Source organism: Typha latifolia, unplaced genomic scaffold, assembly GCF_019914945.1.
Source record: "Typha latifolia isolate L0001 unplaced genomic scaffold, TyphaL0001v2 contig_58, whole genome shotgun sequence".
Classification (NCBI taxonomy): Eukaryota; Viridiplantae; Streptophyta; class Magnoliopsida; order Poales; family Typhaceae; genus Typha; species Typha latifolia.
The window spans coordinates 1-11250 of NW_027330503.1; the positions used below are offsets into that span (position 1 = coordinate 1).

General features: G+C 34.0%; 1 protein-coding gene across 1 annotated transcript; it reads left to right on the forward strand.

Annotated features, from left to right (window-relative positions):
• Window positions 1-429: 429 nt before the first annotated feature.
• Window positions 430-7304, forward strand: LOC140802646 (uncharacterized; the record flags this gene model as incomplete). Its single annotated transcript, XM_073158199.1, has 12 exons — window positions 430-589; window positions 683-750; window positions 999-1053; window positions 1161-1240; window positions 1405-1488; window positions 2995-3108; window positions 3351-3469; window positions 3555-3672; window positions 3758-3891; window positions 4070-4223; window positions 4384-4463; window positions 6607-7304. Coding segments are annotated over 12 exons (1248 nt in total), but the record flags the coding sequence as incomplete, so codon positions are not given.
• Between the last annotated feature and the right edge of the window lie 3946 nt (window positions 7305-11250).

Consider the following 11250-nt stretch of genomic DNA (forward strand, 5'->3'; position numbering starts at 1 on the left):
TAAATTAGTTTCTTACAGTTATGCTTCTGTTATACACTTAAAAAAATATAAATCATGTGCAATGAACAACTCTGCAATATTAGTCCAAAGCAATTAGCTCTTTATTAGTTTCTTATAGTTATAATGTTATAAAATTTGCTTCTAGTTATACGAAGTGAATTCATCTTTAACTGTCTTCTCGTGAGAATTTGGTTCTCCAGTCTTTGTTGTATATCATGCCTTTCTAATCCTTATGTTTCTCCTTGTTGGTTCCACCAGATTATAATTTATAGAACATACCTATGTAGAGGGTGTTGGCCTGTTGTGGTAGACAGAAATATAAGCTCTGTTATTATCTGGTTGCCATATTGCATCTAAAATCATGATAGCATAGATTTTTCTTTCATAAAGCTCTGAGGTTTTAATCAATGATATGTACCATATGATCAGTTCCTAAGAATTAATAGTTTTTATGAGTATGCTGTTTGCAATAACTGCTTTTTGCAGAATTTGGTTTCTGGAGTACTATATATACTGCAACTACTAATTGTCTTTCTTGGTGCAGCACATCATCCAAGCATCAATACTGCAGTGGATCTCATAAAACAAGGCATGCTCTTGATATGTTCCTCCCAGTAAAGAAGTGTGAACTGATTTCGTTTGTTTATTTATTGGTTTCTGATGCTTCATACTTCTCTTATAGGTATTTCTAAGTTGGATATTCAGCCATTTGACGAAGACTTGGGTACGGGTGAATTGAGATACATACAGGCTAGTACTATTTTTCCACAGCATATGACATTTTATACTTCTAGATGAGTATCATTTGTACTATTGTCTTATTTGCCCTGAGGATTTTCATATCTATTTAGTTTCCATTCATTGTGCCTACTTCATCAAGTAGTTAACATTTATTCACCTTGATAGTTTTAAAAATATCATATCATGCAAACCATGAGATAGTGAGGTGTATGATTCATTTGACAGATATTGAATTGCTGTTTGTCCTAATGCTTCAGATGGCTGTGACAACATACAACACATCCCTTCCTGTTGCAGAACGATACCAGAAAGGTGAGGACAGAAAACAATCTGCTTGTAAATGCTAACTTTATCCCATTAAGTTGTATAGGGGAAAAGTGGTTGCGTCAAATGCTAAAGAACCATTATCTGCTTTCCAGGGAAAGTACAAATTTCATTGGTTTGGAATTCAAGAAATGAGCATTCCCCAGGTTCTGAGAAGTTGAATGCTTTATCAGATGTAAGTTAGTGAACTACATTTATATATGTTGTATGCTATCTTTTATAACTAATCTCATAACTTGTAAGCCTGCCTATCTTTATTAAGCACCAGTGGAATAGTCCACTTAAGTAGTTGCCTGATAGATTTATTTACTCTGGCATCTCTATTTTGTTGCTTCGCAGTTCTTGTGGAAAGCTGGTGGACCAAGCAGCGGTACCAATCTGATTCATTCAATATGGGCCAACTTTCAAACATCCACGAGCAATGTATGTCAAAGTGTCACTTGAGATCTTTAGAGTAACCTTGACCTTCAGTGCTCGTATATGAATTGTTGGTGTAAATAAATGTAAATGGTTTTCTGCTGATATCAATACTGCTTATTTCTGACTTAGGGTGATATGTATGGTCATTTTCTTCTGTGTAGCCCAACTGGTTGTGTATTTTGTAGTTTACATTTTTTTTATTTACTTTTCTGTAGCCTAAACAACAGTCAGTATGCACATGGAATGTTTGGGAGTTAATTATAATGCCGATTCATATCTTTTCTATCACCTGCAGTTGTGGACTAGTAAATTTTGCTAACCTTGTAATACTATGCCTGCCTTTTGATATGCATTGTAATTTGTAATGCCCTGGTTTTAGAAGTATGAGATAAAGTGACTTATTTGACTATCATTTTTTTTTTCATTTTGGCTGCATTGTGGATAGCTTGGTCTTCTATATTATGTTTAACATCTGAATAAATGAGAAACTTGAGATTTGCACTAAAATAATTGTAGTTCTATCTTTTAGTTTTTTTAATTTCCATAGAAATGTTTTAGTATATAATTATGTTAGAGGTTACCTAGGAGATCCAAATGTTCCTAAAAGTGATGAAGGCATGAGGTGACCGAAGTTTGCAAAGCAGTACATAGAATGATTGAACTTAGATACTCATAAATACTTTCTACCAAAATGGGTCTGAGCACGAGGGATGTACCCAAATATGTTAGTTCCCACATATTTACCTGAGTATGCCACTTCTAGTCTACGTAGGTGCCATGTGTACTACATCAAGTAGAGTTGTCATTAGAGATACAACTTCAATTCATGTAAGTCACTGATAGAGTGAATGATTCTTGGTGTCCATAGCTCGAGACATGCAAAGATGTGAATAGTTCATTAAGTGGACTGTTCTAGTGAGAAAATTATGAAATATGACATTTTGCTAAGTGTACCTGAAATTGCTCATCATCTTAGCAACTGTTGTCAAATTATATTGCTATCTCCTACAATGGTTTATCTGGACTCATCCAATATAGCATCCACATCACCTAAAACAAACTTGCTCAGTTAAATAAATTTTAATCTCAAACATTTTGGTACATATTTTTGTGAATTTTTATATTCAAGTTAGAGATAATTTGATTTTTTTATATAATTTTAGAACATTTTTATTTGAAAATTTGGACTTCAGAATTTTGAATTTTCTAACGGGATTTTTCAGATCTTTGTTAACTATCTGTATGCTATAAATTATTTCGAATTAAACCCATCTGCTAGGCCAACTTTTAAATTTATCCCTGAGTTTTGAAACAGATAAACTTATCATCTGTTTTGTATTGTGAAGGTCAATGTTTTGTTTCAAAATGATTGATTGGCCCTACTCAACAACCTAGATTAAACCACTTGTCAACCCAGATTAAAATGATAAAATATTTGTATAGTGAAGGTCAACTGTTGTTCACAACCTTGTAACCAGTTTTGCTGATGGAATTCTACTGCATTCATAGATAATCTTTGGAAACAAATGGAGACATCTCCTGGGTGACAGAGATTTCTGGGAACATTTAGGAGGCATTGATGTGTCTCTGGATCCATCGAGCTTCGGCCAAGCAAACACTCAGGTCTGTTAAAGGGTTTTAGTCAAAGAAAAGGGCATCATTTGCATACATGTTACATACTGCAAATACAGAAAGGAATGGAATGAAACTATTAGGTTATAATACAGCAATAGTGTGTACTTCTTAATGTACTAAATTTAAAAACAATATAATTGGCAAAAAGGTCTATAATCAAGAAGTTGAATTCCAAATGTAGATTCTGTATCTCTACATGCTTTTGAATGAGGGCTTTCTTAATCTTGCAGGCTTTTAATTCCTTACTACGGAAATTACAAAAGTATGTTCCCCATGGTTCATCTCTTGTCGATTTGTATTCTGGGGCTGGTATTATTGGGTTATCCGTAGCTGCCACGAGGAAATGTAGGCAAGTACTAAGTTACTTTCTATCTGAGACCATATTATTGCTGATTATTTTCTAGCAACATGAAGTTTCAAACTCTTATCTTCAGGTCAGTGAAATGTGTGGAGATCAACAAGGAGTCAAAAGTATCTTTTGAGAAGTCAGCAAGCCGTTTGCCAAGAACACTAGATTGCAGCATCAGTTGGCACAATACAGATGCTTCACTTGTATGTTCCAAACTCAGAAGTATTTGAACACACTTTAAGCTAAATATTTTAGAATGTAAGAGAAATTTGTGCATCGTGATTGCAGGAACCTGTTCACTGGCTTGAAGGATCAGATGTTGTTATCGTGGATCCTCCTAGAAAAGGATTGCACCCATCCCTTGTAGATGCTTTAAGGAATGTCGCTTTGTCTGCTTCCAAGGCAAATAAGGCATCTGGAAGGTGAGCATTTTCTGTTTCGATTCATCACTTGAAAATGCCTATTCTTTTGATTTTCCCTAAATTGCCTTATGCATCCATTGTCTTAATTGAGTTAGTTGCAGAATTATCATATTGGCAAACCAACAAAAGATCAGGACATTGAGTTCTCTAAATGATAACCTTTTTCTTCTGAACTCAGTTCTATCCTAAAGGTGAAAGATGAAAAGAGGCCATGGATTTTGCGTGCAAGGGAAGCAGCCGCTCATGTTGACAGCACAACTGTCTGGGAAGATAGTCAAACTTGGCCTGCAACACTTATCTATATTAGTTGTGGATGGGAAAGCTTTAAGGAGGTATTATTGGTTAATACATTGTAAAATTAACAATTTAATCACTTTTATTTAGTTTTTATTTGGAAGACTGCTCTAATTAGATTAACTTTTTTGGTTAGAGTTTATTTCTTATTCTCTTTTGTATAATCCAATCCTTTTAGCTATAACAAACTTTTAACAGGATTGCAAGAAACTGCTAGCTAACAAGGCATGGCACTTGGAAAAAGCTCATGCTTTCAACTTCTTTCCAGGCACTCAGAGGTATGATTTCCATGGACTCATATGGACAGAAAGTTACTTGTGGTTGCTATATAGACCTTTTTTGAGCCATTGTGTGTGTTTTTGACACGTTGGAGCTTCATTTCAGCTGCATAAGATGTCCACCATTGTTTAACCCTGTTGCAGAAAGAATTTACTTGTCATGGCCGAATTTCCTTCATCTACCTCTGCCCTCACTCTTTTCTTTCCCATCTTGAACTCATGGTGGGTAACTCATCTCCACCCTTTGCCTTTTTGCCAATGGAAACATAAGAGGGATGTGCGGAAGAGTCTGTAGGATGGATGATGGTTCCAGGATCATTGGTTGATGGAGATATGTATGGTAGGTGGAAAGGAGGGACATTGGTGGAGAACCTCCTGTAGTTAGCCCCCAGTGATTGAATGATTGAACAAGAAGGGGAATAGAGAGTAGGAAGATGGCAATAAGAGGATTCTTGTCTTCTGCTAGTAGAGAAGATGCAAGATTGGGAATGAGACACTGTTCAACTATAACTAGGGGTGAAAACGGATCGGATACGGATCGGATAGTGCTCAACCCATATCCGGATCCGTATTTTTAGTTCGGATACGGATTCGAATACGGATATTAGACGGATAGCAAAATTTAAAACTATATCCTAACTAAACGGATACGGATAATTTTCGGATAAAGGATCGGATCTTAAACGGATATTGATTAAATTTAAAATAATTATAATATTTTATTTAAGTATAATTAACACAAAATTATTAAGAGTTTTATAACAAATAATTTTTTTGTATGTTAAATATATAAAATTAGAGAAATTAATCTCTATAAATAATATATAACGTATTATTAGTAATAATATTAATACTTACTATTTAAATAAGCAAACTAAAAACTGTAAATCATTTAAAAAAATATGCGGATAAACGGATATCCGCTATCCGTATCCGAATCTGAAAAATATATCCGACCCGTATCCGAATCCGTATCCGAATTTTTTTTTAAAATTCTATCCGTATCCGAATCCGAATCCGAATCGGATAGAAATTTTTTATCCGAATCCGATCCGAATCGGATCGGATAGTGGGTCGGGTCGGAGTTAATCCGACCCGTTTTCACCCCTAACTATAACCCAAAATGTTCAAATGAAGATATGAAATTCTTAAGGTTTCAATGGAATTTATGTTAGATATAGAAGATTTGATTAATGTATGTAGTTTTTTGTAATTCGTAGTCAGCTGATGTCAGGACAAAAGCCCCTCAGAAACTGTCATATCTATTGGAGCCTTTTCATCATTGATTGTGCTTTAACTGACTTAAGAAGAAGGCTAATATTATGAAGGTGTCATATGAGTATACTTATCGTATTTATACAGTTGAGAGCCTTTCAATTCTTAAATATACTAACTCAAATCATTTTGTTTTTCTTTTTAGTGATTGGAAAGAGTATGTTACTCCTGTAAGAAAAGGAAACAAAAGAGATGGATTTAGAATGTATGAACAGTAAATCTTGTAGCATGAGTTAAGCTTTTAGATGACCACCATACTGTCGAGAAACAGCTTAGGTCATGATATGGTACACCATCTGAAATCATGGAAAACATGCTGATTAATTTAATCTTTATACCACCTCAAATCAGATAGGTTATGTTACAATGCTAATGTTGGTTGGATTCGAAGACATCTAAGCAGATATGTTGAATCCTTACTAATTGTTGATGTAGTTGGCCTCTCCTTGCTTCGCTGATTTATTCTTTTCTACAATCACAAGATTTATGATATTTACTTGAATTGTTAACTGTAGCAGCAGCACTCATTTTCCTGGAAAAGGTAGTTCTTCTGGACAACCTCTCACTATTGTTACTATCCATTTTTCTACTGCCCTAAGCTTTGAGGGTTTGACTAGCTTTAAGCCACCATTTTTGTGCACCTGACAGCCATATAAATTTAACCAAATGATCTGCAGTAAAAATCAAATAACTTTTAAAGGATCAAATTTGTTTGGTTGCATGTTTTGCACTTTGTCATGCTCGTTTCGTGGATGATACTTTCATACACTAAGAGTTTCATATCACTTAATTCAGATGCTGTATGATATAGCTTTAGGCTTAATTTACCCAGCTACCTTATAAATGATGGGATGGAATAATACTGCAGCATTGAAGTTCTAGCCGTCTTCAAACGAGGTCCACGAATTGTCCAGAAGAAAAAGAAAACCGGAAAAAAGAAGACCAAGTGATACAATATTGAAGCATTGCAGCAAGTTGAAGAAGCTTTGGATCATAAATTTCTGCTATATGTCAGGAAGTGGTTCTCCCATACCACTTCATTTATCTGACCATTTGTTCGATGAGATGAGATAAAAAAAAAAAAGGCACCCATATAAACCTGGAATCAGAATTTCCTGGTTTATGAAACTCATCGTCGGTGGCACTAATGGATCAAGTGATGACCACAAATTATAGGAAACTACTCTCGAATGGTCATTGGCGTGCAACTTATTAGCTGCGTGGAGACTGCAGAAGCACTTGACAACAGCAAGTAGTGTTTTCTTCTTAAAAGCATGGAAGACGAGTACATTTCTACCTCTCTAAACGATCTGAGGGCAGCATGTCATCAACCTTACTCCTATTATTTGGAGAAGCTGTTATTCAAGATGCAATTTTGTATAGTAACTTATTGGCGCAAATTGCTGTCTAGTGAGTTTCTATTAGTATTTGAAGCATTTCTTCATTCTCTACTTTATTCCGCCTGACATAGGTCTAACCCCTTTCATTGTATTTTAGAAATTTTCCTCTATTCTTCGTGTGTAGTCCTGTTTTATTCAAGATTTATTTAGCTAGTTCGTAGATCAATTCTTTTCTTCATTTAATGCTTATTTGGCCTTATATTGTGATCTTTTCTTCTACGGTTTGGATCTGCTATGGCCCTACAGTTGAGATTCTTTCTTTCTTAATTTTTCGTATAACACTCACAATTTTCTTGTTTGTGTAACCTTCGAAATGTTATAATTAAATTTCTTTAAGTAACACATTTAAGCTTAATCAAAGTCAAAAGTGTCATATGCAAATTTGATGAATTTAAGTTTTGACTTAAATCAAGCTTGAATTTAGTTAGATTAAAGACAATTCAAATTTGGCATATTAAAGCTGAATTGAGCTTGTAAACTATTCACAAAATGTTATGAATCAAATCTGGACTGATTTAAACGTAAGAAAATTATGAAAATTTATATGATTGTGGATTCAGAAGTTAGGGTTCCATGGTTTTAGTTTTACGTGAATCGAAAGTTGGGATGAAAAACTTGAAAGTTAGGGTTCTTATGGTTTTGGTTTTATGTAAATTAGCGGTCGGGATGGAAAGTTAAAAATAAAATAGTGAATTAAGGTCAAAATGGGATAGAATTATAATTATACGTTGCGGTGGTCGTTAGAGGGTGGCGGACGGCCAAGGCTTGAGCTCGAAATTAGCTCCAATTGAAATGATTTCAATTTAAGCTTAGGTTGGATACAATGGGTCTAATATAATGAATTAAATATAAAAAATAGTATATCTTGTTGAGTTGAGTTTAATGGTTTTATATAAAAATATCTTAGTTATCTTTCATGGAAACATACTTATATATTAATATATAATTTACTAAATATCCAATATGGGACTAAAAAAATTATAGGAATATATATGTATTATAGGTTTAGCCATAGATGAGTGTAGTGGATCACACTTTCGGGTGGGTTGGGAGCACAAAGGCTTAGCCCATTACCATCTCGGGCTCGAGTCCGATCGGGCCTAAATCGAGCTTGGGTTGGGTTTAGCCCAATTAAAACTAGGCGGGTTTAGGCCAGGTTTGGACGGGTCAAACCTAATGATTATGTCTAATAAAAAATATAGACTCAAAATTAATTCAAGCTTAATCAGAACTAGGCTTGATGCTCAACTCGATCACAACCTTATTTATGGCAACTTGGTGGTGATTTTAGAGGGAGCAAGCTGACCAAAAATATTCCCACAATTTGCAGCATACAATTTTATTTACTATAAATTTCTTTGCACCAGCATCTTCTGTCTTATACTTCCTGTCTAATATTTCCATAATTTTTTAGACATTTTCACTAAACTGTATATGTTGTATCATGAAATATCCAACATATAACACACTTTCATGCATCTATTGCAGCATCCACTTGCCTATTTATTTTCTCCTTTTGGAGTTTAGACACATCTATATGAAAAAAATTTAGCCGAGCTTAAAGTGCTTAGATAGAACAACATTTTTTGCTATTGTCTCTTGATGAAGTTTGCACCATGGAGCTTCTCAGGCTTTTTCCCGTAAACTATAATCATCAGAGGAGCAAAGATAGGGATAATAGTACTATTTACTATTTCAATCATATATAAGAATGAAAGAAAATTAATAAAAAAATGGTAATAGGAAATTACTGATGACGAGAATTAGATTAAAAGCTAAAAAATTAGTCTTAAGATTGTTGGCTGTAATAATCTGATTCAAATGATCATAAAATCCAGTCCAATAATAGTAATGAAATTAATTAAATAGATTACAAATATAATATTATATATATGTCGAGTTTAGTGTTGAATACTATCTTCTTAATACTAATTTATTTTTCATTTATTGCTTTTGGAATAGTGGATGTCGATCTCTCTTGATACAGCAAACTTCTTGCACACAAAATGAGTCTATTATTCGAGTGTCTTTTCAAATTAGGATAGTGCAGTACTAAAACTAAAAAATATCTGAATAAATTGAATGAAGGATTGAATTTTTCTGTATGCCTAAATGTAAACTTCTTTCTTATTTATAAAAATGAATAGCTACGATGAAAAGATGTGTTCATTCATAAGAGGTACATCCATTGGGTTAAAAATGAAAGGACAATCTTTTCATATGAAAGGATATACCTCTTCCCTAAATGGTGTGTTCTTTCGATTGGAATGAAAGAATGTGTCTTTTCTTTATATGAAAGGATTTCAGCTCATATGAGATATTACACTTCTTCAAACTCAACCATCACTTTAAAGATAATTTTTATTTATTTTTCTTCGTATATTTAAATAAGCGAATGTATGACAATTAAAATATTCTTTAAGCTCTTTTAATTTCTCTATTAATTCATCATTAATAATATGAGAACTCCATTTAAATTTGGGCTCAGAGTTTATATAAGATTCATGTTGATACATGAATTTTCCACTGATTATTAATTCTCATTAAGTATTTCTACAAGTAGCAATTCTAAAATCATATTACTAATGTTACGGTCTTGATTCTCAGACTACAAAGCTATCTCTTTGTCTTCTCTCCTTATCATCTCCTTGTATCCTCCCTAACCAAATAAAAATGGTGAGCAGTAACATGAATAACTATTATCACTCGAGCTGAGCCGGGTTCGGGCCGGCTAGAATGTTCTAGCCCATTACCGCCCACTAGCCCATTAGATATTGGGCTTGGGTTGGATATAATGGGTCTAACATAATAGGTTAAATATTAAAAAATATTATATCTTATTAGGCCGAGTTTAATAGGCTTATATGAAAATATTTTAGTCATCTTTCACGGAAACATACTTATATATTAATATATAGTTTACTAAATATCTAATGTGGGACTAATATACATATATTATGGGTCGAACTATAAATGAGAGTAGTAGATCAGGCTTTCAAGTTGAACTGGGCCGGGCGGGGAAAAACTTAGCCTATGCCACCCACTACTATCTTAGGGTCGGGCCGGGCTAGGCTTATTCCGGTTAAAACTGTACGGGTTCAAGCCGAGCAAGTTTGAGTGAGTCGGGCCAATAATCATATCTATCTATGTGGAGTAGGAGCAAGTTTCAGCAAAACATTCTTGAGCTAGGATACAAATTCCTTTTTTCGGTATCTTCTTTCCCCTTGGAACCATTCTTCTCTCACTTTCAAATAAAAAACCTCATACTAAGTTTTCAAACAAATCCATACTTCAAACCAAATTACAACCGTTAGATTTTTCAGTAACTACCATCTTCGAATCAAACTATATTTATGCCGAGTAATTAAGTCTAACATATGGCAAAAACTTATGGCAGGATGTGGATATCTTATGGTTTTGAAAATGACTACTCATATACTGATAGCAAGCGATGTCTTCTATGGAGACCGAGACGATTTAGGCAACCAAGCCAATGGAGGATTCCTCTATGCAAAATCCTGCAAAAGGACTAGAAAATTCTTTAAGAAGTGGCATCAAGCGAGGGAAAGATATCCCAACGAGAATGAGCAGTACGTGTTCCACAAAATTAAGCATGAATTCTCTTCGCAGCTTCACGTCAAGATTCAGTTCTGCAACACAAGAAGGATTTCAAGAAGATCTACACGTTTCATGCAAACTGTCATGCTAGACTTGCAGGCAAGCTTGATGAATTGAGAGGACTTCTTGTGGAGTGGCAGGAACATAATGCTTAAATCCAATAGTACCTAGAACTGCAATGCCCATCTGTATATAAGCTAGCTGATGAGGACTTCGTAATTTTCATATTGCAATAAATTATTTGATAATTTGTTGAATAGATGGATTTCTTTTAGCTCGGAAGTTTTAATCTTGTTATAAGATAATCAAATAGGAAATTCTCTTTTTTATATTATTAAAAAAATATTAAATATATTTTACTCTCTATACTTACTTAGATCTGAAATCAGTATTTCCATCCAAATTATCAAGATGCTCCTTTCTATCAAATATAACAAATACAACAAATTACTGAAATGCCTAAATAACCTTTCTCTTTATCTATAAAATATAAA